This window comes from Cinclus cinclus, chromosome 11, assembly GCF_963662255.1.
Source record: "Cinclus cinclus chromosome 11, bCinCin1.1, whole genome shotgun sequence".
Taxonomy (NCBI): Eukaryota; Metazoa; Chordata; class Aves; order Passeriformes; family Cinclidae; genus Cinclus; species Cinclus cinclus.
The window spans coordinates 7,728,846-7,754,935 of NC_085056.1; the positions used below are offsets into that span (position 1 = coordinate 7,728,846).

A 26,090-nucleotide genomic window follows, 5' to 3' on the forward strand; every position below is an offset into this window, starting at 1 on the left:
CTCAGAGGTGGGTCCAGGCACAGGTTTGACTCCGAACCCCCAAGCAAAGCAGCTGATTTCTGCCGGCGGCTGGAGGAAAGCACAACCCCCCGGCCCCCCGCTGTACATAGCCCCCCGTACCCTGCTGTCTGTCGCATCGCAGCCCCTCAGCCCTCCCCCTTAGGAATAACAATTTAGCTCTCCCCCTTCCCCCTTCTCCTGCCCAGAACCGCTGAGGCCAAGTGACAAATGTTTGGGTTTGAGGGGGGGGGGGGGGGTCCTCTTATTTTGTACAGAAAACAAAAATTCTTTGGAAAAGAAAAAAACCTGACCTGTCTTTCGACTGAAGTAACTTTTCTGGTGCTGTTGTTAACTTGGTCCTTACTATTTTCTTTTTTTTTTTAATTTATTTTTCCCCTTCGTGTTCCTGCCTCTGCCGCCGCATCCCCTCTCCCTCTGCCACATTTCTTTCTCCTTCTTTCATTCCGTCTTTTATTTTAATTTTTTTTCTGGTGGTAATTCCCCTCTTGCCCCCCGCCCCCCCGTTTTCCATAGTCACTGCTACAAGTAACGAATGCACTGTGAAGATTCCAGTATTAATAAAGGTTGTACTGTAATTAATAGTCTTGCCTGCACTCCTATGGGTGTTCTGATTCTCTGGGGTCACCCCAGTAATGGGGAACAGGTGGGAAGGTACCATCACTTCTTTGGGGTTCCCATGTCTTGAGGGGGGTGAGAATTTTGGGGTATGGAGGGGTGCAACAAACCCGTGCCAGGGTGATTGGTGTCCCTGGGGTGCAGAAGAACATCCTGCTGCCCCATCCCCTCCAGAAGAGGGGGTGCAGGCGGTGCCCCCCACCTCCACCCATCCCAGCAGCACCCGCAGCATTGCCACCTCCCGGATTATCGAGGCCGATTGCCAAACCTCGCTGGGGCAGAGATTGCCAAAGCGGCTGTAGAGAGCAGTGGGGATGGAGGGCTTCAGCGTGGGCAGTGTCTTGCTGACCGGCTGCGATGGGGGGCTGGGCCTGGGGCTGCTGAAGGGGTTGCTGGAGCAGCCCAGCCCACCTCGGCACATCTTCGCTGCTTGTCTGGACCCTCAGGGCAAGGTAGGGAGGACACCGGCGTGGGGGGGAGGGGGGGGACAGGACAGGAGGGAGTCAGGTCTGGGATGTGTGCCTGGGGATGCCACAATCCCATCTGGAATTGGGAGTCTGAGTGCCAGCATCCTGTACGATGAACGGCGTGGAAAAATACACTTATATTATGTACATTATACATGTATATATATATATAACAAAAATAGGTGTGTTAAATATTATACTTATGTATGTATTAAATACGTATGTATTTAATTTTATTGCCTCTCTTGGCACAGGTCTGTGCATGATGGGGAGTGGAGGGGGGGTTTCTGGCAGCTCCCGTGTCAGGGGCATCGCTGCTGGGAGTTTTGAAGCTGCCGGGCTCAGCCAGCTGCAGAGAAGCAGTGACTCGCCCCAGATTGCTCCCTCTGGATCTTGTTGTAACCTGTCAGCTGTGACATGAGGGGCCACCCTCTTCCCACCCCAGCACGGTGCAGGGCCTCCCTCCCCGGGAGCTTCCCCACGTCACCCCCTCACCCCACTTTCTCCATTTAGGCTGTCAACGAGGTGGCTTTGGGTTTTCCCAACATCATGATCCTGCCTCTGGGTAAGTGCTGGGGCGGGAAAGGGATGAAGCTTCTCTGGATTTAATTGCGACCGTGGGTGGCTCCAGGAAATGCCACCAAGCAGGTAGGTCCCTTGGTTTGGCTTAGCTCAACCAGGTCACTGATGGGACCAGGAGGGTGCTTAGTGTCTTGCACCATCTTGACAGGGTTGTGGCCACCAGCCTGTCCCCAAACCCTCCTGTCCCCTTGCAGATGTGACAGACCCCAACAGCATCAAGGCAGCAGTCGGGAAGGTGAGGGAGGAAGTGGGCAATGCTGGCCTCAACCTCCTGATTAACAACACCAGCACCACACGCCGCAGCACCTTGGCCACTGAGACAGCAGAGAACATGAGCCTCGTCTACACCACCAACACCATCGGGCCCCTGCAGACAAGCCAGGTGAGGACACAGGCAATCCCTGCCCCAAACACTGAAAACAGGGAGGAAGAGGATGGTGATGCCTGAGATCCCATCCCCTGCAGGCCTTCATGCCCCTGCTGAAGGAGGCAGCTGAGGCTGAAGGGCAGCGTGAGATGAGCTGCAGCAGAGCTGCCATCATCAACATCTCCAGCATCCTGGGCTCCATCGAGGTTGCAGAGGCTTGGGAGGAGAGGCAGGACATCTGCTACCGCTGCAGCAAGGTACCACCACTGGGAGGATGGGGAGGAATTTGGGGGTCACCTCCTCTGGGATTCCCTCCACCACTGGCCATGGCATTGCCAGATCATGATGGTAAGGAGGGGAATTTGTCCTCCCAGGCTGCTCTGAACATGCTCACCAAGTGCCTGGCCCTGGAGTACGGGAGCAGCGGGATCCTCTGTGTGTCTGTGGATCCTGGACATGTGACACCTCCCTTGGAACAGGGGATGGTGAGTGATGTGAGGTGCATGGAGTCCTAGCTTACCAAGGTTCCACAGGCGTCCATTCCTAGGGGCATCCTTACCTGGAAGCATCCCTTCCCAAGGCCACCTTTTCCCATGAACATCCCTTCTCAGGGTCATCCTTTCACAAAGAAATCCCTTCCCAGAAACATTGCTTCCCACAGACATCCTTTCCCATGGGCACCACTTCATAGGGCATTTCTTCCCATGGACATCCTTTTCGCATGAACATCCCTTCCTGAGGCATCCTTGACCACGGACCATGGACGTCCCTTCCCTGGACATCCACATCTTAGACATGTGTGCAGTTTCTTGGTGCCACAGTGGCTGTGCCACCACAGCAAAGGGACAATTCCAGGCTCTCTCCCCAAACCATCCAATTTCTTCCCTATTTTCTATTTCCTTTCCCATCCTGTTGGTGTGTCAGCAGAGGGCACCCCGGTCCTGCACTCACTGTCCCTTACCCTGCTCTGGCTGACATACAGGTCACTTTTTAACTAGGAATGAAGAAATTAACCTCCGTCCTTACAGCACTCAAACGAGGGACAATCAATTAATGCAAAGCCACATGCCTTGGCTGCTGGAGCATCTCCAGCTGCTCCCAAACTCAACCCAGCTGGAGTTGGCATTCCACCATACCACGGGTGGGATTGGGGGTGTCGGGATGGAGAATCTTGGTTCACTTTTTCCCTTGCCTTGGGTGTGACAGGGCCCTGTGACATTGGAGGTCAGCGTGCGGGGGGTCCTGCAGCTGCTGGCCCAGCTCTCAGCCACCAGCAATGGCACCTTCTGGGACTGGAGAGGGCAGAGGCTGCCCTGGTGAGAGCAACATCTGCCCACTGTGGTTAAATAATTAATTAAAGTGAATTAATTGCCATTCCCAGGCTCACTCTGATTCGGAGGTGGGGTGGGGGGGGGAGGTGGTGTGATGGGCGGGGGAAAATAGAAACAGGGATGCACAGGCTGGGGGATGAGAGTTGGATTTGCTGCTCCTCTGGCCTGGGGTGCTGATTTGGGCCAGGGCAGCATGAGGAAGAATGCTCCAAGTGTGGTCCTGAATCCAAGGCATCCCCTGGGGCCAGGAGAACCCCCTGAGTATCCTCACTCTAGGGCCATAAGCTGTACTGCTTGTGGGGATATCCCAGAGAGCCTCCAAACTCAGCCCTTGTCCTGCTGAGCCTGCCCACCCCAAAACCAGCTGGCCTTTCCACGTCCACCCCAAGGACGCTGCCAGTCACTTTTCTTGCTGGTTCAAGGCCAGCAAAGGTTCTTCCTATTCCAGCAGCTGGGGGGGGTCTCACAGCAGATCCCCCAAGTCTCAGTACATGCCTAAAGATATCTTTTCACACCTGGGCAGGGTGTCCTGGACTGACCATCCCTGAAACCATCCCTCATGGTTTCCCTTATGATACACCAGGAGATATTGGAAACAGGCTCCCATTCTCGTTCCTGTGAGTGCATTCCCGTAGAGGCTCTCAGCTGACATTTTTGAAGCTATCTCTCAAAAGAGGGATCAGAAGAAAATGCACAATATCTTAAGTGGGCTGGACACACAGGGTTTTGGCAAGCCCATTGCTGTGGGGATGCTCTGGGAAGCTTGGCAGGGGTCATTTTGCAGGGACAGCTTCAGCTTTCCCACAGTGGAGGAGGAAGAAGGATCATTCCCACGCTTGACACGAGAGAGTGGGAGGTTGGAGCTCAGCCCCAAAGGCTGAAGCAACCCCAGGTGGGTCCCTGGACCACACAGGGCCTCTGTTAAAGCCAGCAGGGTTGGGAGAGAGGGTCCCTCTAGTTAAAGCTCTTATGAAGCAGTGGATCATCACTGGTGGGTTTTATATGAACTCTGTGTGGGCTTTATATAAACAGGAATCATCACTAGGCATAAAGGGACGAAGAAAAGGAGGAGGAGAAGGAAGACATTCCTCCACTCATGCTGCAGTGCCCATGGACTCTGAGCCTAAGCCACAAATACACCGACTAAGGTCTCTAAAAGCTGAGGAAGGTAATTAACTAAGCTGTAAAGAGGGGAGGCAGCCAGGCAGCCCCAGCCCCTCCAGTGTGCCGCCTGCGCCGTGCCGCCAAGCACAACAAACAAATCCAGATGTTTCCTTGCTGGGGAAGCAGCAGGGACTGACACAGGCAGCTTGGTGGGGGTCCCTTTCTCAGAGTGAATCTCTCCCCAGAAGAGGTGAGGGAGGTGCTGACACCCCAAAAGAGTAGGCAGTGGAGGCAGTGGGGTTCTCTTTGCTGGTCCTTTATTTTCGGGAAGGCTGGAGGCTCCTGGGACCCAGTCAGAAGCTGAGCTGCAATGCTAGAGAATTAACTGGTGTTTAATGAAAGCTGAGGAAAAAATACAGATCAAGAGAAATAGGATGATGCCCTCACCTGCCCTGTGGGCAGGGAGGGCTGTGTCCCCCCCAACATCTGCTTGCCATGGGGGGCTGTGTCTGACCCCACACCCAAGCAAAGGGAGCTGGACGTTTTGGATGGACAAGATCTCACAGCCATAATCAGTCCCACAGTTCTGGTTGTAGTTGGTCCTGGAAGGAGTGGCATTTGTCCCACCTTTGCACCTTCCTTGGGAACCCCCCATGGGGCTCTGGGAGGAGCAGAGCAGAGGCAACATCCGAGGCTCCAGCGGGTCTTCCACAGTGTTAGGTGGATTCCCACCGACCTGAATAGAGGGAACAGATGCCACAGCGTGGGACAGGGCTCCCCTGTGTGACATCTGCGTTCCCCAAGGTCGGGCACCCCACCCTGATCCCCAACTCACAGGGCGCCCCGTAGAGCATCCGCATGACCTTAAGGCAGTTGTCCAGCAGTGCCTTGGGGCGCACAGCCTTGCTCCTGCTCTCAGCGCCCGCGCTGTGGATCAGCTTCACCAGATCGGCCACCACTGTCTCCACATCTGTCTGGAGGGACACATCACCAGGACGTCACCAAGGTCCCCCAAAGGGCAGCAGGGTGCAAAAGGAATGCAGCTGTTGCATTGGCCGGGAATCGAACCCGGGCCTCCCGCGTGGCAGGCGAGAATTCTACCACTGAACCACCAATGCCAGATGTGGGGAGCATCCCAGCCCTCCCCCACACTCCCAAACCCAGCGCACTGGGAGCAGCGGGGACAGGCTCCGTCAGCTCTGAACACCCTCACACAGCACCCCAACACAGCTCTGACACCGCGGCTCAGCCCATGGGAACATCTCTTCCTGCTGCCTCACATCACCCCCAGCAAGGAGGGGTTGGCAGCAGCCTTCAGAGTTAACCCTCTGATGACACAACCCAGCAAGGCTCGCTCTCTCCACGGAGGGGCTGCAGAACCTGCACCGTGGCACAGGACAACCAGCCACACTTCGGGTTCACACTGGGGACACGGCCGCGGCAGGCTGCCTACATCCAGCACCCAAACACAGCCATTCTTGGATGTGGCAGCATCCCCCAGACCCATGCAGGCCTGGCTGCCCTGGGCATCACTGCCGCCAAGCCTAAACCCTTGTCACTGCCACCAACACAGAAACCCTCTCTGTCATTGAGCCATGGACAGTCACTGCCCATAAGGCAGGGTCCCTCTCTGCCACAAAGTCCCCCAGAGGTCACCAAAGTGTCCTGGATTTGTTCCACCGAATATGACACTCTTCACATCCACAGAGGGGAAGACAAGTGTCGGAGAGGTGGGTAATCCCTCCAGACACTCAGGGCAATCCCCATGGTCTCCCTCAGAGACACTGGGTACAAAAAAAATGCAGCTGTTGCATTGGCCGGGAATACGAACCACGGCCTCCCGCGAGGCAGGCAAAGATCCTACCACTGAACCACCAATGCCAGATGTGGAGAGGATCTCAGCCCTCCCCCAGAAGGCCCTGCTGTCCCAAATTCGGCAGAGTCGGTGTAAGAGGGTAGGCAGTGATGGCTGTGAACGCACCACACACACAGGCACAGAGACACAGATGCACATACGCGCACAGACACACACAAAGGAGACCCCAACACACAGCTCTGACACCGCGGCTCCAGCCCACGGAAGCTCCTCTTCTGCTGTCACATCACCTACAGCAAGGAGGGGTTGGCAGCAGCCTTCAGAGTTAACCCTCAGATGACAACCAAGCAAAACTCCCTCTCTCCTCAGAGGGGCTGTAGAACCTGCCCTGTGGCACAGCACAACCCAGCCACACTTGGTGTTCTCATCGGTGACCCAGCTGTGACAAGCCACCCACATCCAGCACCCGAACACCTCTGCCTTGGGGTGCAGCAGCATCTCCCAGTCACAATCAACCCATGGCTGCATGAGCCCAAGTCAGATGGAGGGGCTGAGGGCTGCAGAGTTGAAAGGCAGGACACCAGGCTGCACTGATGAGGAACCAAACCCTGGCTTTTGAGAGGGGAACACAATAATTGTCCCACTGAACGACATACGCCAGATGTGGAAATGCCCACAGCTGCCATCTGCCTCCATGGCCTGTGTACCCTTGACAGGAACAAGAACCTCCTACTACTCTTAAACCAGGGACCTTCACTGCCACAGACATAGCACCCCTTGCTGTCATTGAGTCAATGTCCCTCCCTGCCACCCAGCCGAGCTGGTCGTTCACCAAACCATCTCCTCTTAGTGCTCCCGGTTGCCACCAAGCCAAGGATACTCAGCACAGGCAGACCTGCTGCTGCCACCATCGGGGCCTGAGCACCCACACAAACTACAGAGTTCGGCCCGAGGGGAGATGCAGAGGGAGCATTTCTACAGAGATGCCCAAGGGAGCACCCACGGGAGCACTGCAGTGGAGCAACTCTGTGCTACTCCATGGGCACCCTAGCAGCCACCAAAGGGCAGCAGGGTGCAAAAGGAATGCAGCTGTTGCATTGGCCGGGAATCGAACCCGGGCCTCCCGCGTGGCAGGCGAGAATTCTACCACTGAACCACCAATGCCAGATGTGGGGAAGCATCCCAGCCCTCCCCCACACTCCCAAACCCAGCGCACTGGGAGCAGCGGGGACAGGCTCCGTCAGCTCTGAACACCCTCACACAGCACCCCAACACAGCTCTGACACCGCGGCTCAGCCCATGGGAACATCTCTTCCTGCTGCCTCACATCACCCCCAGCAAGGAGGGGTTGGCAGCAGCCTTCAGAGTTAACCCTCTGATGACACAACCCAGCAAGGCTCGCTCTCTCCACGGAGGGGCTGCAGAACCTGCACCGTGGCACAGGACAACCAGCCACACTTCGGGTTCACACTGGGGACACGGCCGCGGCAGGCTGCCTACATCCTCCATCGAGGCAGCAGAGGCTTGGGCAGAGAGGCAGGACCACCACCGGGAAAACGGGGATAAATTCACGGGCACCTTCTGCCTGATCCCCCGTAACCACCGGCCGTGGTTGTGCCACCCCGTGACGGAAGTCGGTGTGTGTGACAGTCCCGTTCTCCCCTCCCCAGGTTAGCCGATCCCCCGAAGGGGACAGGCTGCAGGCAAGAAAAAGATGCCGCTGTTGCATTGGCCGGGAATCGAACCCGGGCCTCCCGCGTGGCAGGCGAGAATTCTACCACTGAACCACCAATGCCAGATGTGCCATAGGTGTCATTGCACTGCCCCATCACCCCACATCCCGCTCCCAATTTCTCTTCTTGTACCCTGTCCCTGACAGTCTTTCCACAGAACCCACACGCAGCGAAAATGTCCATGCCCACATTGTCCCCTCCCGGGTGCTCATGTTCAGTGCTTGCCACCCCGGCACACGAGTGTGTGACGTGCAGCTGTGCTGGGGGGCCAGGGGGAATCCTCACCTGCCGGTACTTGCTGTACTCCTCGCCCAGGGCATCGAAGAGCTGGCAGAGCTCTTGGGTGTACTTCCAGGATGGGTGCTTCTCTGGCAGCACCTCATGGATCCGCAGCACTGCCTGGGAGCTGACATGGAACCAGAGGTACCGCAGTGCTGCCTCCGACACTGTCCCGTTGCGCTAAAGGGCAAGAGGGTGAGAGCCATGCAGCCCCTGTGTGTCCCTAGAGCGCTCCCATCACGGGACTCTCCCCTGCCACCATCTTACCAGGCGGGTGATGTTGGATGGCCTCAGCACCTCTTCATACTGGACCTGGACTGTGTAGTCAATGGGAAAGTAGTGTTTCTGGAAAGGCAACAAGAGCACAGGGGCTGGCAAGGGGCAAAGTAATGGGCACATCCTTGCTAGCCTCAGCATGACACCGGGGAGTCGGTGCAAAAGCCCTTTGATGTAGCCAGCCCCCAGCAGAAGCAGCTCTGGGCCCAATTTGGCATGAATTGTCCCTGGTAAAAAACACAGCACCCAGCACCCGGCCACTATAGAGCAGTGGGTGCTGGCCCCCCCCCCCATCTCCCCCCTGGAGCAAATTGGGGCCCTGCAATGCCATATGTCCCCCCACCTCCCAAAGCTGGGGTTACCATGTACTGCAGGCGCATCTCGTACTGCAACTTGTCCTGGAGCAGGCGGGTGAGTTCACATTCGCCCGGCGCCGCGGCCTCCAGCCCCAGCACAGCCAGGACACCTGGGCAGCCAAAGCCAGCGGCATCAGCCCCCTCAGGAACACCCACTGAGGTGATTCCTGAGGCCATCCCCCCGTCCCCCAGCTGTACTCACATAGGAAGGCAGCGTAGCCCTGCTGCATGTTGATGGCGGCCATCAGTGGAGCCCCAGGCTGTGCCTACATGGCTGGGGCTCACCAGGAGCCTCCAGGGCAGTGGCGTGGATGGTGTGGGGACAAGGGACAGGTGTAGGCTCCGGGCACTGGCTGCTCTCCGGTAGCCCCGGCAAGTTGTTCCCTGCCATGGATGGGGGGTTAGTCCCCCTTCCCGGCAGTCCCCGCTGGCTTCTCCTCTCCAGCTGGTGGCAGGGAGGCAGCAGGTCCCGGGGCCGTCACAGGGTGTTGGCAGGGATGTGTTTGCAGGGGTGCAGGAGCACCCCCGGACTGCAAGAGGGAATCTGGGGGAAGAGAGCCCCGGCTGCAGCCCCAGGGCAGGCAGGCGCCCAGGTTGCAGCCCCCAGGCAGGACACCCGCTCCGATCCCCGGGGGCAGCGGGGAAGGGACTGCCCCGCGTGAGCCTCGGGTGGCCAAAAGACTGTGGGTGGCCATTGAGCCGCGAATGACTGCGTCCCGCTTGGGGCAGGGCTACCGGGGCTTCCCTGATGACACCCTCGGGGAATTTCCAGGGAAGGAGGGAGATCAGCCCAGCCCCGTTATCCCAGCGGTGAGTTACTTCCTCCGGCCTCAGCCGAGGAACGCCGGGGGACGGGACTGGTGAACTGTCCAAGTCACGACATGCTAGGTCCCCACACAGAAATGTCGTGTCCCCACACCCTCGTGAAGGGGGCTCTGCCAAGCCCCCACGCTGTGGAAGGAGACCATAGCACGTCCTTGTGCCACATCTTCCACAGCGTGTCCCCTTGCGAAAGAGGGTGTGCTGTGTCCATACCATATCCCAGCACAGAAGGGGCCCCACCTGCGTCCCCACACCATGTCCCGCTGTCAGGGGGGCCACGCTGTGTCCCCACGCGATGCCATGTCCCAACGGAGAGCAGCCGCGCCGGGTACCGTGCTGTGTCCCCACGCAAAGGCGCCGTGCAGCGTCCCAGCGCCAAGGGGTGCCACCCGCAATCCCCAGCGAAGGGACCCCTGTGCCATGTCCCTGCAATGTGTCCCCAAGCAAACACGGCCGGGTGGCGGGGTGTGTGTGTGTGTGTGTTTTTGTGTGTTTGTGTGTGCGTGTGCGTGTCCCGTGCCGCGCTCCCGAGCGGGGCCGCGCGTGCCCGGCCGCCCCCCGCGCCCCCCGCGCGAGGCTCCGCGGACCCACCTGGCGCGGCGCGCGGGGCCGCGGGCGCGGGACGCGTCCACCCGCGGGCGGCGGCGGCGGCGGGGCCGTGCCCGCGCTTCCCGGGAGGCGGGCGGGGGGCGGCGGCGCGGGGAGCCGGCGGGGCGGGGAGAAGGGACCGAGCGACCGCCCCGCACGGCCCGGGGAGAGTCCGGCCCTGCCCCGCCGCGGGTGCTTGGCTACCCAGCAACGTGGGTGCCCCCAGGGTGGGGAACGAGAGCCGGAGGTGTCCATAGGGTACGCAGCTGGCCCAGGCTGGAGTGGCCCCAGGGTGCTTGGCTAACCCCCGCGAGTATCTCCCTGTTCCTCAGAGTGCTTTGCTGCTCCAGGCAGGTGTCCCCGGGGGAGCTCAGCGAGCCCAAGTTGGGTGTCCCGGGATGCTCAGCTGTTCGGTTCACCTAGCCAGGAACTCTCAGTGTGCTCGTGCTTATCCAACTGAGTGTCCCCAGGGTGCTTGGCTTATCCTGCTGAGTCCCTCCCTGTTCCTCGGGATGCTTTGCTGCAGCAGCAGGGAGCCCCTGGGTGCTGGTCTAACTATGGTACATGCTTCCTCCACTCCTCAGGGTGCTGAGCTATCCCAGTCAGCTGCCCACCTGGCCCCTGAGGTGCCCAGCTGACCACTCTTCACAGCCCTAGGTTCCCCGGGGTGCTCTTCTCTGCCAGCACCGGAACGCCCCGGGTGATGGGCTTTCCTGGCCAGGTGTCCCAGGGCACTTACTGGGCTGAGCACTCATGGGCACCTTTTGGAGCAATCAAGGTGGGAGTCAGCCCAGTGCATCCCCAGCATGCGCCCAGGGGAGGGCTGCACTGCAGCACTAATCTCAGAGGTGCTGAGGTATTCTGGGCTGGCTCCAGGCCAGCAGAACTCTGTTCCCTCTGGCCCAAGCTCACGTCATCCTCTCAGGATGCTTCAGGACTGAGCTCCTGCCAGGAGCAGGGGACAAGGGACACGGGACATAGTCCTCCCCCACATCATCCTGAAGAGCCCCTTGGAAGAGCCACTGTGTCTGTGTTCAGGGCTGCTGAGCATCCAAAGGGTCAGCGAGAAACATCGACTATCAAAGAGTGGGTCAATGCTCCCAGGGAAACGCGTGGGAAGGAATGCACTTCTGCCTGTGAGAGCGCGCTGGGATTCCCCTGGCATGGAGTCAGGGCCACTGCCGTGCTCCTGCCAAGCTTCCCCTGGTCCTGGTCCAGTCTTGGGCATGGCCCTTGCCTCCCTCCCAGCACTCATCGGGGGACAAGATGCTCAGCTTTAAGCAGGGAAGGAGGTGCTCCAGCTCCTCACGCAGGTGTCCGCAGGGATTTTGCCCACAGCTGCTGCCGTCGCTGGAGGAAGCCATTTAATAGCATTCCCTGCCCACGTATTCATCAGCCTGGCAGCTGGGATGGGGCGAGGGAGAGAAGAGAAAGTGCGGAACTGCGCAGCACTGTGCTGGGGGTGGTTTGCTCTCCCTGGCTGCTCCGGGCTGGAAATCAGTGCTGGGATGAGCCCAAGGCAAACAGCTTCCCGTGCATAGCCCCGGGAGCTCTGCTCCCATACAACAGCAGGACCCCGGTACCCTGCAGCTGCAGGAGGGAGCCCTCACTGAGAGAAACCTTCCTTGTCCCAGTGAAGGGGAGCATGGAGCTCAGCCAGCTCCCCACAAGTCCCCAGCTCCTCATGGCTGGAAATGGGTCCCTCCTAGGCTTTGCCTTTTACTGGAGGCAGGTTATTCACCAGGCACAGCCAAAGAAGTAAAACCTTGTGCTTGGAAACAGTTTGGGAACATCTCAAGACACACCCCCCTCCCCCGCTTCCACTTTTCAGGACACCAGCACGACAAATGCCAAGTGTCAGTGGAGCTCTGCTGGAAGTACCCTCTGATCCAAAGCATCACTTCCTTGGGGCGGACAAGGACAGAGAGCACAGGGTGAGCACTTTAAGTCCACGGCAAGCCAGAACCAGGACCCCACAAAGCCAGCTCCCCTTCGGCCCTCCCTTGTCACAGCCCCTCCTCACTCAGGTCGGGGAAGGGAGCACAAAGCCCTTTGCTCTGCCAGCAGAGGATGGGTGGGGCTCCATGTGCCATGCCAGAGCCAAAGGGTGCAGCCCTACGTTGTACGCCCCTGCCAGCGCGGGCCTGCGAGGTCGAGACAAGGCAGGAGGGGAGAGGAAGGTGCAAAGGACAGGGCAGGAGGGTGTGTTTGCCCTCACCCCACACAGTACGTGCACTGGAGAGTGTGAAAGCTGTTCAGAGGGAGCACAGGCATCAAGGACCACCTGTCTCTAAAAGCTCCAAGTGGGGAGCACCATCCTTACCGGGATGTCACAGGCTCTCAGGCAGTTCCCCACCAGCAGGAGTAAGCAGGGAGCAACCCAGCAGAACCCGGAAGCACTTGCTGTGTGGGCGCACTCCGACTGGGAGCCTTTGCAGCCAAGCCTCTGGGACAAGGACCTTTCCCCAGCCCTCCCGGCAGCCAGCTGCTCCTCCCAGAGCTGCAGCTGCTACACTGGGCAACACAGGACCCCAGATGTGCATCCATGCTCTGGGAACGGGTGCAGAAATGACTCTTCCATCTCTCCACAGCCTGTGTGTGTCTCAGGGCAGATCAAGCAGCAGACCAGCTCTAGGCAGGACAGGGAGACAGTGAGGGGCCTGCAGGAGCACAGGGGCTCAGGGTGCACACATTTCTGTATTCCTCCTCCTCCCCCCTCCTGCTCCCGCCAGGTCAGCAGCAGCTGCCACGAAGGAGAAGAGCCCCAGCGCCAGCATAGTGAAAAAACAGGCTTTTATTCTTCATGCGCTGCTCACAGTCACAGCTTGGAGACACTCTCTTGCCAAAGTTATTATGAAACAAATCAAGTCCCAGACTCAGGCCTTGCTCTTCCCCCCCCAGGAGAATCAACATTGTACAAAACTCTATTTACAGGGAAAACAGTCAGAAATGGCAAGTCCAAAAAACCCCCTTGCAATTCAGAAGAAAACGTTCAAGACAAGTGTGACAGTTCCCTCCCCACAACCAGCTCCCCATTGGCTACTCCCTGGACTAGTATAAGCCCAGAGCAGCTCACCACTTGCTACTAAAAGAGGAGCCTGGTAATCCTGAATCATAGCACAGCTCTCTCCTTTCCTTTCCTAAAATGCTAGGAAATCACAAACCCCACTTGACTCAACAAAGACTCAGCTGGATCTGCCCTACAGAACTTTCAGCAAGAGATCCTGGGACTCCCCCATCCAAAAGGGATGACAAGGAGATGGGGCTGAGGGTCAGCTGTCATCCTGCCTTCAGCACTTCCCAAGAGAGAACTTCTCTGGCCAGAAGCTGGAATGTCAGGAGTCCTCACATAGGCAGGGGGATGCGTTGGGAAACCTAATAGCTGATACTGTATTTACTGGAGTCACATTACTTTGAAACATAAACCAAGAGGACCAAACCAATATTTGAAAAGGTGGGCGGGGGAAGGGAGAAAACAAAAAAATACACATTCCTCCTCCCAACGGTGCCTGGAAGAGCACCCAGAGGAGCTGCAAGCATTTCTGCCCCTGCCAGCTGCCACTCAGAAAGCATAACGTGTGCGGATGTCTTCCAGCTTCTTGGACACCTCAGGTGGGGTCCGGTCCAGCTCCTCAGCCACATTCTTCTGTTTGTTAGGCTCCATGGAGTTGAACTGCTCACACAGGTCCCCATCAATCACGTTCTAGAGGGGCAAGCAGGAGAGAACTGAATCAAAACCACACAGAAGCACTGAACCCTGCCTAAACAGGGAAAAATGGCCACAAACAGTTTGTTCCCAGGAGTTTCTTAATCCTGTCCTGAAAACAAGACCATGCTCAGTGACCTCATCTGTTGAATAGCAGCAGTTAGCATCACATTAATTACTGGCCAGCTTGATTAACGAAACAGAAACCCAAAAGCTGAAGAACCATGGCTGAAGAACGACACAAGGCAAAGGAAGAGAGATCTGCCTGGGTCTGAGCCTTGCACTGGGAAGGCTGTGAGTGATGACAAAGGCAGCTTCAACCAAATGGGAGCAATCTTTGAGGCAGTGTATGCTGCAAATCAGCATCAAGCTCATACAGATTACCACCACCCTCTGCACCTAGAGAGCTTCACGTGCTAAGACACTGTTCTGACTGACTCCACACTCATTACTCTGGTAGTAGCTACCACTGGGATCTGTCTGGTCAAAGCATTTAGCAGTTCACAGCTTGTAACAGTTCCTCAAAAGCAGAAATAGGCAGGAACAGCTGTTTCTGAACTTAAGATTTCCCCTTCCAGTGCTGGTGGAAAAAACATAACCCAGGGCAGCACTCAGTTTGACCCAGCCACACCAACAGCTATGCAATGCTGCTTCTCCTGGTGGAAAATGGAGATGCTGTGGGAAGTGGAAAAATGTAGCTACAGCACCTCTGGGCTTGGGTCGTAGGACCAACCCTCAGGAGGCTCATTACAAGAGTTAAGAAACTAAAACAGACATACATTAAGTGCTAAGTACTGTTGTCCTTACAGAGTGCTGCTCAAGAGCCAGCTGCCACAAGCACTACACAAGTCACTACTGACAGTACATCAGCTCTCCCCACTGAACAACAGTGCCTTGTTCAAGACATTAACCTTGCCTTGCTTCTGCCAGCCTCAAGGCAGCTCTGTGCACCCCAAAGCAACTCTCTACACCCCATGACCAGGTGATCCCACGTGCTCAGGGCTCACCTTCACTGGGAAGTAGTAGGAGCGGAAACTGAGATGGTCTCGTCCACAGAGAGGAGGGTGCTCAGACCGTAAGTGCATTTCCACATGCTGGAAGAAGTCGTGATCCTGGGGAGATAAAGGATTGATAAGAGAATAGTTTGGTACACATCAGTGCTGCTAGTAAGGCAACACCTATCAGAAGATGCTTCTGCATTGGCTGAAACACTGCCTTTCATGGCCATTTGGGCTTGGACAAGATGACCTTTCAATGTCCCTTCCAATCCAAACCATTCTGGGGTTCTGTGATTACCAGACTCTGCCAGAGAAGCCCTGCACATGGCAGCCACAGTCATGGTTGCCCCCTCATCACTTCAACTTGGGAAGCACCCACAGCAGACCTAAGTAGCCACCCTGGTCAGGATCAGCCTCCCAGGAAATCAGGCATAGAGCAGATGTGGAACAGGAAGCTGCAGCTCCAACAGGGAATGTCTTGCCATCCACTGCTACAAGAGGCAACAGCAAATAGAGAACAGAGTATCATCCTCAGGACTTGAAACATCACTGCCTGATCAACAGTTTAGAGGCTACACGAAGTATGCCAAAGGACTCCTCCCTCCTCAGACACTGAATCACCCAAAGCTCCTTGAAAGCACCAACAGACCCAGAACAGTGCAACAAGGAATGCTCTCAATTCTTTATAGAATCAATGCAGGACTCAGCAAACTCCTCTTCCCTTCTGCACTGGAGCCACAGGCTCTCCTGTAGCTCAGGGTTTCAGCCACTGTGGAGCCCTCCAGGGAATGCAGCACATTTAATACACTGGCTGTGGATGGCTGCACAAAAAGCAGCAAGACTGCAGCCCAATGCTTGGGCTTGCTTACCTCATGGGAAGTAAAAGGGACCAAGATTCCTATTCCCCCTGATAAGGTGGTATAAACAAGAGATTCAGAGCCTCCTGGAATCAGTGTGGTCTTCTGCAAGGAAAGCACTGTTTCTCCCACGTGATAATTCATAATCACTTCAGCCTGAAAGGCAAGCACAGAAGCATGTTTTTTCTTTAGCTTATATAAGAGTATCAAAGGGATTTAGAGAGGAAAGCAGAATAAATTCAGCCAACTGCTAGTTCTGAAATGCCTTTCTAGAGAGGAAGTGCCTTCCACCTGTGACCAGATGGCAAAACTCAGCTGGACAAACGGATGCAAGTAATGAGAGAAAGCAGCAAAAGAAAATGAGCTGCTCCCATCAAACACACCAAACAGGCTTCAACTGTGATTTCTGAACTTTGGCTTGCAGCAACAGTGAAAACAGATCACCCAGAGCACAGCAGATTGTGTAGAAGCAGAACTGTCAATACATCTCCTGCAAAGGTCTTCACAGAAAAGCAGCACATTCTTTTCCTATAAATAACAATGTGCTTCCCACAAAGTATTACCTTCTGCGATGCTCCATTAAGCAGGCCCCTGTCCCACAGAGCTTTGTTACCTGTGGGATCCTCATCTACCTCATCATTGGTGTTGGGAGGCAATCTCACCTGTGTTGAAAAAGGAAGAATTAGCAAGCTCCAGAGAAGCAGCACATTATCTTATCACAAGCACAAGGGTTCTGTCCGAAAGGTTGCTTTTGTGGACTCTGCAAGAACCACTTTACACTTACAGCAGAATCATCCAGGAGCCTCTTCAAAACATCCTTTATAGTTACATGACAACCGTGGTATCAAGACTAGATATAGCCCATCACTCAGAAACCCAGGCAGGGCCTCACAACCTCTGCCTGGCCGGGCTCTTACAGATCACTCTGGGAGGTATGGTCAAACTGATCTGAAGGTGATGGACGTGGGGCAGGAAAACTGAAGAGGACTGATTTGTGTGTGTTGGCCAAATCCTGCAGGCGCAGCATCTGATGCTGAACTCTGCACTCCAAAGCACCCGAGCATGCTTCAGAAAGAGATCAAAGCTCTGCCAGAAAGACTATCTATTATTTCCTCCTCCCTTGCTGAAATTCAGCCAAGTGGGGAAGTGTTGGCTGACAAAGCCAACTGTGAAAAGGAAGTGACAGAGAAAGCTAAATGCCAGTGATGAGGTTTAGTCAGAAAAAGTAAGAGTGATAACCCTGACTCAAGTTCTCACAGGCCCTTTCACAGCAACAAGCTTCTTTTAAAGGCTTATTAAAGTCAGTAAATTTTGAGGCAATATAAACAAATTACTGGACACCTCAAAAATATGCTTATGACTTGCTGATACTTTAACTTATTTCCTTCATTTAACAAACAGATAAACTGCAGCTCACTATGATGACAGTCACCCCACAAAAACAAGTCAATGGTACAGGGCGTTGTCTCCAGCTAATGACAGATTCTCATTCTTTTAATATAAATCATGGATGTTTTAAGGGAAAATATGTCCAAAAAGCCCCAACTTCAGCAAGGCACACTCACCACACAGATGTTACCAAACTTGTCTGCTCCAGCCACAGTGTCGTAATCCAGGAGCGTTGCTGTAGTGACCCACCGGGGGTAAGTGTCATCAGCAAAGATAATGAGCTGGTTCTCATTCCTTTTGTAACGCACCCAGATGAAACTCTCCTGAACGTCTGAAACAATCACTCTGTGCCCAATGGTTTGGATCCCACAGATGTAGTTGGCAATGTGCTTTAGAGAAAGGACAAAACCTGAGTGCTTCAAACAGGGGAGCATAACCCTACTCCAGCTGAAACACTTTTCCCCTGTGAACTACAGCTCACTCCCGTAATTTCCTCCAAAACTACCCCTCATTCTGCCATACTACAGTCCCACTTTAAATACACTACCAATTCAGGACAACCTAACATGCACCACGTGGCACTCACAGCCTTTCCTGTATGAACACTGTCCAGAGAATGAGTGCTGCTGGTGAGCCCATGATTAGAGATGCCAGGACATCCCTACAAGCAGGCATTGCTTCCATGTCTCCTCACTGCATAGTCATGGAAAGCCCAAGAAGTAAAGCTTAAATTTTTTATGCAAGTCATGTTTTTGGAAAAAAAAAACCACAACCTAACAAAACCACAAAACAACAAAAAAAGTCCCCCTATAAGCTCCCAGTTAGCTTGCTGGAGTTTTTTGTAAAGTAATGAGCTACTGGCACAGGTTCTGCAGCTTGCACGAGGGAGGGAGGAGCAGGCAATTAAGAGTTAGAAAAATCACAATTTCTTTGAAAACCACAACTGCTCTGCAATTTCTTTTCTTAAAGTGCCAGCAAGAAGGACCATCTACTTCAATGAGAAAACCCCCTTTTCAACATTCTGGGGATCTGATGAGGTGGTCATATGCACCCTCCAGCTTCTCTCCCCCAGGTGCTGATCACCAAAACTAATGAAACTTTTCCAGCAATTATCTTCCATTCTCACTAAGATCTCTCACATTTGCAGCAGCCAAAGGAAAAGCCTGTACAGACCTCTGCACACAGTAACAGGTTGCAACCAAACTGAAACAAAAAGGAACTTGCAACACCACTGTCAGAATGATGATAAGAAAATGGTGTGTGTGTGTGTGAGATGCAGAGGGGCAGCACAACAGCCCAATCTAGTCCAGCACTACTCTGGATAGATGCACCCAGCAAGGTAAACACACAGCTCTGATGACTAAATAAACAGACACACTTGGGCTGGAGTAGCAGTCAAACCCTGTGTTTCACTCCTGAGGCAAACTATCACTCATTCCAAGTTGACAGCTCTGGTCAGTACCTTATTCTCACATTTCCGAAGCAGTTTCTTCTTGCCCAGGTCATACACACGCAGGAGCTTTCCAACTCCAATTAAGACTCGGCCTTGGAATGGAGCAATGGCTGCAGGGACCTCCTCCACAGGGGTCTAGAAAGGGAAGAGGAAGATTGTGAAATCTTCATTAAGAAAGCTAACGTTACATAAACCTTCAGGCCAGATTCAGCTAATGATATGGTTGAAGTTCACTGCCCTGTACAAAGGCTTTCAAATGTAAAAGGCTAAAAACAATCTTTTTCTACAGGAAAGGCAACAGGTCAGTCCTTTGCAGGCCTTTTGACAGCACCAGATGTCACACACAGAAATAAGAGAGCCACGGGCACTCACACACAACACACTGCTGGCAGTGCACCTTAACTGAAGCACAGGACTGCTGTAAGAACCCCATACTGGGCAGGCAGCAAAAGAAGACAAGGGTCTGGTTGCCTCAGTTCTTAGTTTTGGTTTACATCCAACAGAAAAACTTCAGACTTTGCCTAAATCTACCCAGACTGTTCATAAAGCAAGGCATGAATGTAATTCAGCCATCTGACATTGCCACCAAAGCAACTGTTAGATATGAACAACTACAGTGTGTCTGTCCTCAATTTTGCTAACTCAGACAGGGTTACTGTCTGAAAAATCTCCCAGCACTAATCAATCCAAAATGATCATCCACAGCAGAGAAGGGGATCATGTAGACAGCTTCCAGTTACAGCATTCCTAGCTTGGTTGCACTGGCTAAGAGAAGTTTATTTCACAACTTCAGCTCTGTCCAACTTCCAGTGGGTGTTCAGTGGCACCAGAAAAGGCCGTGGTCCAGGACAGAACCCACTCACTGCATCAGGACTCTATGAAGTGAGTAAGCCACAACATTCCTTTCCATGTGCTCATCTGCTCAAATCTCAGCCATGCTGGAAGCATGTGGGAAGAACAGTAATTTTTCTGCTAAAACCTTTGCTGAAGCCCCCGAGACCTATCAAACAAGTTGGTCACTAATCATTTCTACACACAATCAAACAGCATCCAAGGAAGATGACAGCTCATCACAACAGCTGCACATGGTCAGCCAAGGACTGATAGCACCAGGGTTCAAGTGACCCAAGTATGAATTCGCTCTGTAAACAAGTGCTTAAGCAGCTCTCTGAGCTCATATTCCAGAAAGCACAGCCATTTCCCTCCCTAACAGGGGCATGAAAAACACTGCTCCTTTCCAGTTTACCCAATTAGATGGGTAAAATTGGGACTTTTGCAAGACCTGTGTTCAATCCTTAGCTCTGCAAAAGATGTACCAAACGATTTTGTAGGAGGCAGGTAATTTTCTCCAAGGCTGCTTCTAGTGTATAACACCAGCATGATAATCTTGCCCAGGATGCACCAAGAACTGCAATATTACTGCAGCACTCAGGTAAGCATGAGCTACTCCAACGCTCAGCCTGGAAATGACCCCATCACTCCCCTCACCTTGTGCAGAAACTCCAGCTTCTCACCACTATTCACCAGCTTGTATGTGTAGACAAACCCCCCAGCAACTGAGCGTGGGTTCAGAATCAGGTCCTTGGCAACTCCCACCAGCACGTACCACTCATCACCAGTGTTGGAGAACCTGCACACAGCCACACTGGAAACGACAGGACACACCAGAACATCAGTGTCATCACCACACTAATGCTGCACACCCAGACTGGATTCCCTGACAGCACAACCTGCACCTTCCCAGCAGAGATTTCAGAGTCCAACTCTTCCTAACTGACATTTCCTTTTAAGAAGTCATTTTTTTCTCCTTGCAGAAATGTTTTACAGAGATTTGTTTATTCTTCCACACTCCCCATATGTGTTCCTGCTGTCAAATATGTCCAAAGCATTTCATGATTTCACAATGCCTAGTGTTACTTTACACTTTCACTGCCTGGACACTGCCTAGCGATGTGCAAAACTCTACTAGAAGCTGTTTTTCAAAGGCTGTTCCCATTGGGACACATACAATTAACCTTCCTCATCCTCAAATGTTATTTCCTGCTCAGTAAATAGCTCAGGCAGGTTGGAAATGGCAGTTCAGCCTTTTGACCAACATGACTCTACTTCACCTGCTGAGGTACTTGCTATTCTTCATGGTTATTGTGTTGGTTTTCCCCTCCAGTTGTCTAACACTTCCCTTTTCATTTAATCTATCTTCAGTTTATCTGGATGAGAAGGAAAAGTGAGAGATAACAGCACATTCTCTTGTTGCTAGCTCTCTTATCTGTCATTTACACCCCTGTGTTGTTCTTTAGGCACTGGGGTCCTGCAACCACATTTGGAGCACTACCAGCTCTTAATGCCAAATGTGGACAAGACCAGGGTTAGAAGGGAAGGGAAATCAGTTCTGGAATTTCAAGCCAGTCTCCTGATAACATGCTCCATCTGGATTTCAACTCAGTAACAGATAAGCAAAAGGAAAAAAACACCTAAGATTCATCACAAGCAGGGACTCTTGCTGCATCTGGCAATGCTTCTTACCTGAAAGCAGCTTCATTCTGCTCCAGCTGGACCAGATCTAATGTATTTCCCTGGATGGGGTTCATCACTCTGATAACAGAGGCCCACTGACCATTCCCTGCCTTGGGAGCACCAAAGATGGACTCAGGAAGATTCTCGTTCAGAAAGGCTGCAGCCATCTCGGCAGCCAGCTCCCTCTCATCCTCACCTGCAGCCTCCACCATTTCCTACAGCAGTAAAGGACAGGAGAACAGAACAGCTCAGTGATTTCCTTTCCCACCGTGCTGATGTTCTGCATAGAATACAGCCCCCCTGTTTTGCCTAAGCCCAGGTATTCTGGGGCAAGGTAGGGCCTGTGAAGACATAAAACCCATTAAGTCCCAAAGCTTCCACCCACCCTGAGTTTATTCCCCAGGGAGACTCTACAGCTCAGAACACAGCTGTGTCAGCTCTGCTCTGCCCAAGGGACAGTTGTCTGGGGAGGTGTTTCTTCAAATCAACAAGCCTGGAAACAATCCTAAGAAGAAATTAAGGAACCCACTGAAATGCAAGCATCCTCAACCAACCACAGAAATCCCACAGAATGGGTGGGGATCAGGTGCTACACAAGCAAGACTGTCCTCCACTAGAGTGGTCCATAAACTATACCCTAACAACATGTAAAGGAAGGAACACTGGGAAGTGGTGCATTCTGCTGAAATCTGTGTGTTAACCCAGATCTCCACTCCCCTTCCAGCCCCTACATTCACACAGGGCAGAAAGCCTTGCAGGTAATGGCAGCTGTGAACAAATGAGCAGGGAGCATTTCCAGCTGCAGAAGCCCCCCATGGGGAACAGATGGGTGTACCTGTCCCCCACCCCAATTACCTCAGCCATTTGCTGTTTCCTCTGTGCCTTGGTGGCCTCAGTATAAGCATTGTGGTCTGTCTCAATGATGATCAGGTTGTTGCTCTCTGGGTGAATGACAAATTTTCGGGGTGTGTACTGCAATGGGAAGGCAACCTGGTTGAAGACTGCTCCTAGCTTCTCCAGTGCCAAAATCCTGGAGGACAAAGATGTCATGTGTTGAACACGGTCTAAAACAGCAGTCCAAGAGAACAAAACTGGAGTGGAACTTTTTCTTTGTGAAACTTGATAGTGCTAGAGTGGAGGAGCACCTCTCTCAGGCCAGACAGCAACCAGCAAACAGCTCTAGAGAGCAGAGCAAATTGAACATCCTAAAATGGGAGCCCGTGGTGTGAGACAGGTGTGTGCTGCAGCATGAGATTTTTGAGGGCTTTTGCTGTCCCAGGGTGCATTCTGATTGGTGCTGAAGCAAGTCTATCCCAAGAGGAACAAAGAGCACACAGAAGAAGGAAAGCGCACGTCTGGGGAACACATCATCTGAATCTAGATGTGACACTGACTTTGACATATAATCAAATGCTCCTCAGAGGCACTTCAGTTAAAAAAGAGTATGAAAAACCCAATGCCCGCTCTTTCTTCCTGTGACTTGCCAGCTGAAATACCAGTTCTTCTGGCATTATGTATCTAAAAACCACAAGTCTTTCCAGAAAGAATGGCTCCTTTAAAAGCAATGAATGCTGTAATATTTAATGAGGACAGATATGAAAAAAGTGTCTGTTCAAGTGTGTACAGCACAGCATCTGAATTTGTGGTCCATTATTTTCATTTATCTTTTTAGTATGTCAGCTGAACTTGAAAAAAGGCAACAAACACATCCCTGTCATGCCTTTGGTTTCTGAAATCACGTGGTTCATTTCCTGCAAAGCGGCCAATTCAGATCACAAACCACAAGATCCTGATACAAACAGGTCCACATTTATTAAAAGCTTCACTCTCTCAGGATCAGAGAATTGAAGCGTAACTTGAATTACACTTACTTTAAAAAACTAGAAGATATAAATCTGAGAAGCACACCCCATTTATTTTTTGGCAGCATAACTTTCCTTAATTTGTCTGTTTTCTGAAACCATCCAAGTGTTTCTATCAAATTATTATCCATAATTAAAAAATCTTTTTGAAGTCAAGTCATTTTACCTCTTTCCTTTTGAATGTCAGGTGGAATTCACCACCACTTCATCTGCCTGGCATCCCAGCCTGGAAGCATTTGTGTTTCCCTTCTGGTGCTTACCTCAATGTGTTTGTGGAGATGGCCACAATGCCCTCAGGGCACTGCTCAGAAGCAAAACCAGATGCAAACTCCAGTGTCTCGTAAGACAGGGGAGTCAGGTGGAAGCGTGACTGATAGGAATAACTAAGCCAGGAACGGCTTGACATGGCCAGCACCTGGGAAAGACACACAGCAAATTTATTAGGTCTGGGAATGGAGGCAAGCTCACTTCATGCAATGGGAATGGATGCAGAGTGCCAACTCTTCCCCCCTGTAACAAATGAATTCTTGTGGACACCACCCAGCTCAGAGCACACCTTACTTTCAGCTTTCTCTGGAAAATTGCATATGGCATGAAAAGGAACTTTAAAGCACTATCAAGACAACAAATACTCCAATAAAGGTGCACTAAAACTATTACCTGTAAAAGTCAAGATCAACAATACTGTCATTATCTTTTTTTTTTTAATAACTTGTTCTAATGCGAACAGGTCTTTTAAAATAAATATTTACTGCTTCACCACAATTCAGTGCTGTAGCACTCTCGATGAAATTTACTGAAAATCATCACTAGCTCAAATCAAATTATGAGAAACAAAGGAAGCAGACTGACTTCCAAACTTTTCAGCTTTATACATTTGGCTGAATGAGATTGACTGCAACCTTTGTTTCTACCTGAGTGATGACAGCTGATCTCAAAGCAGAAAAGCACTTGGTTATTCTACAGGTATTCTCTGCTAGAGCTTCAAAGCTCATCTCCAAGTTACAGCTGGCAGAAGCAAGTTGAAAAGATTCACCCAGTGTACCTTAACACTACAGTACAACTCAAATTCCCAGATCCAGCTCCCTACATTGAACAGCAATATTTCTCAACTCTGAAGGTGTCATCCAAAAATGAGTCAAGCAGGGGGTGGCTGATTTCCCCAGTGCCACATCAGAAGGGCTGGAAATGGCACTTCTGATGAAACATATTCTTCCTTCTATGCCAAATCTTGCAAATATTTTCCTTGAACCACGTATGGCAGCTGTCCAGCCCTTGGCTGAGCTATTCCCAACATGCAAGGACACAACCATTTACAGCATCAAGCATTCAAGAGTAAGTTTTCTGCACAGAGCTCTCTCCATCTCTCTGCACTAAAGCAGGCAAGATGTGTCTCTAAGCCCAAGAACCTGTTCAGAGCTCTCCAAGCACACTGTAAACACAGCCTATAGGTCAGATGAATCCTAGTTCAGAGAAGGCAGGGCAGCACTACACAGCAGTAAGGGGAATAAGAACAAAGCTGTTTGTGAAAGAACAAGACGAGAGCCAGGCAGCTCCATAATGAAGTCATTCTACTTCCCACCCTTACCCAGAGGGTCCTGCTGTGCTGCAGGGATGCTTCCCCACCCTGCCCACCCATAAGAAAATCTGGGATGCAGTGCCTGGGGTGTGGATCTGCACCCCTGCAAGAGCTGGCCTCCCTTACCGCCTCTTGGCCTTGCATTCGGACACGGAAAAGTTTGACAGGGCGGGAGCCAAGGTATCTGGTCCTGGTGTCAGAGAGATCACCAGTGACAGGGTCCAGGACTGTCCGCAGCAGCACACCGTTCTTGACAGCAGCAAAACAAAAAAGGATCCAAGTTGAAGGTAAGAAGTAACTTGTTACATGCATAATTCAAAACAATCGAGAGGGGCAGTTTCTGAAAAATTAGCTGTTTGTTTTCCTAGTTGTTGGTACAACTCTCCCCCACAGGCACACTTTTAATAGCAAAGAAAGCACAGCTCCTGCACAGTCCTACAGGGCAGAAAGGACCACCTCCAAAATAAAACAGACCAAGGACTTTAGTGTACCACATAAGCCATAAAAACCTGAGGGTGAATACCAGATCTTCATCCCTCTTGGTAAAAAATTATTTACCCAAAAACTCATGTTCCTTAAAAAGAGTTTGCATTCTGGCATCAAACTTGAGGCATGTGGAAGAACCCTAAACTGTGATGACTGTTTTTAACCACATGTCGAATTGCCAAAACATTTTTTGGTCAAAGATCAGATAATCTGTACTGAATGTAATAAAAAGCTGTGTAACAGCAAAGTTATCAGAGCAGAGCCTCTGCTTGTGGTCAGTTACTTGTTTGATACTCTGCCCTACAGGCAGTTTTTAACGAGCTGGTCAACATTTCACCCAGAAATATTTCTTAATATATGCCTTCCTTCTTGAATGAGAAAAGTAGTCTGTCCTACATAAAATCTGGGATAATACCCTGTCTTTAGACTAGAAAATGTATGGGGAAACTCACACCTCTACAAAGTCATACAGTGAATTCCACAGTCACCGTTGTCAAACACATTGTAACAAAGAGGGAAGTCAGCCTTTGTGTTGCACTGCATGACGATAGGGCTATTTTAAAAATCCACCTCTCAAGCAAAAGCTCCTCAAGACACCCCTGTCAGAACCAGGCAGGAACCCCTTACCTGCAGTCCAATGTTCAGGTACAGAAAGCCAATGGAGCCTCTCTCTCCCAGCTCGTCCTGCTTCTCTGTGCCACCCATCTCCACGATGCACAGCGACTCGGGCTGTGCGGGCAGCGCCTGCATGCTCAGGGGCTGTAAACAATCCTGGGGGAAACAGGACAGAGGGATGATGCCAGTCAGCAAGGCTTGGCATGGCAAAACAGGATTCAAGCTCCATCTAAGGACATTAAAGATGCCCTTTCAGATCTCCAGAAAGAAAAAT

At 52.4% G+C, this 26,090-nt stretch overlaps 3 protein-coding genes and 3 non-coding genes across 6 annotated transcripts in view; 1 reads left to right on the plus strand and 5 right to left on the minus strand.

Annotated features, from left to right (window-relative positions):
- The first annotated feature begins 950 nt into the window (after window positions 1–950).
- LOC134048406 (C-signal-like) lies at window positions 951–3,372 on the plus strand. The gene is made up of 6 exons (XM_062500146.1): window positions 951–1,088; window positions 1,617–1,668; window positions 1,880–2,067; window positions 2,151–2,309; window positions 2,427–2,537; window positions 3,259–3,372. The coding sequence occupies exons 1-6, from the start codon at window positions 951–953 to the stop codon at window positions 3,370–3,372; spliced, it is 762 nt and encodes a 253-aa protein (XP_062356130.1).
- A 1,597-nt stretch (window positions 3,373–4,969) lies between these two features.
- On the minus strand, window positions 4,970–9,189 carry IL34 (interleukin 34). Its single transcript, XM_062500239.1, has 6 exons — window positions 9,150–9,189; window positions 8,954–9,057; window positions 8,583–8,660; window positions 8,322–8,495; window positions 5,323–5,461; window positions 4,970–5,223 (listed from the first exon to the last, which is right to left on the minus strand). The coding sequence occupies exons 1-6, from the start codon at window positions 9,175–9,177 to the stop codon at window positions 5,204–5,206; spliced, it is 543 nt and encodes a 180-aa protein (XP_062356223.1). The 5' UTR covers window positions 9,178–9,189; the 3' UTR covers window positions 4,970–5,203.
- TRNAG-GCC (transfer RNA glycine (anticodon GCC)) lies at window positions 5,535–5,605 on the minus strand. The gene has a single exon. It is a non-coding gene; the product is annotated as a tRNA-Gly (tRNA).
- Window positions 7,397–7,467, minus strand: TRNAG-GCC (transfer RNA glycine (anticodon GCC)). Its single transcript has one exon. It is a non-coding gene; the product is annotated as a tRNA-Gly (tRNA).
- Window positions 8,028–8,098, minus strand: TRNAG-GCC (transfer RNA glycine (anticodon GCC)). The gene has a single exon. It is a non-coding gene; the product is annotated as a tRNA-Gly (tRNA).
- Window positions 9,190–13,133: 3,944 nt separating the features above from the next.
- SF3B3 (splicing factor 3b subunit 3) overlaps window positions 13,134–26,090 on the minus strand; it is a 29,201-nt gene continuing 16,244 nt past the window's right edge. The window contains exons 15-26 of the mRNA XM_062499956.1: window positions 25,829–25,972; window positions 24,842–24,964; window positions 23,397–23,551; window positions 22,130–22,304; window positions 21,284–21,489; window positions 20,249–20,405; window positions 18,770–18,895; window positions 17,484–17,696; window positions 16,482–16,580; window positions 15,931–16,074; window positions 15,071–15,175; window positions 13,134–14,060 (exon numbers count right to left, since the gene is read on the minus strand). Of these exons, the coding sequence (XP_062355940.1) occupies window positions 13,920–14,060; window positions 15,071–15,175; window positions 15,931–16,074; window positions 16,482–16,580; window positions 17,484–17,696; window positions 18,770–18,895; window positions 20,249–20,405; window positions 21,284–21,489; window positions 22,130–22,304; window positions 23,397–23,551; window positions 24,842–24,964; window positions 25,829–25,972 (1,788 nt within the window). The 3' untranslated portion in view covers window positions 13,134–13,919. The remainder of the gene's footprint in view (window positions 14,061–15,070; window positions 15,176–15,930; window positions 16,075–16,481; window positions 16,581–17,483; window positions 17,697–18,769; window positions 18,896–20,248; window positions 20,406–21,283; window positions 21,490–22,129; window positions 22,305–23,396; window positions 23,552–24,841; window positions 24,965–25,828; window positions 25,973–26,090) is intronic.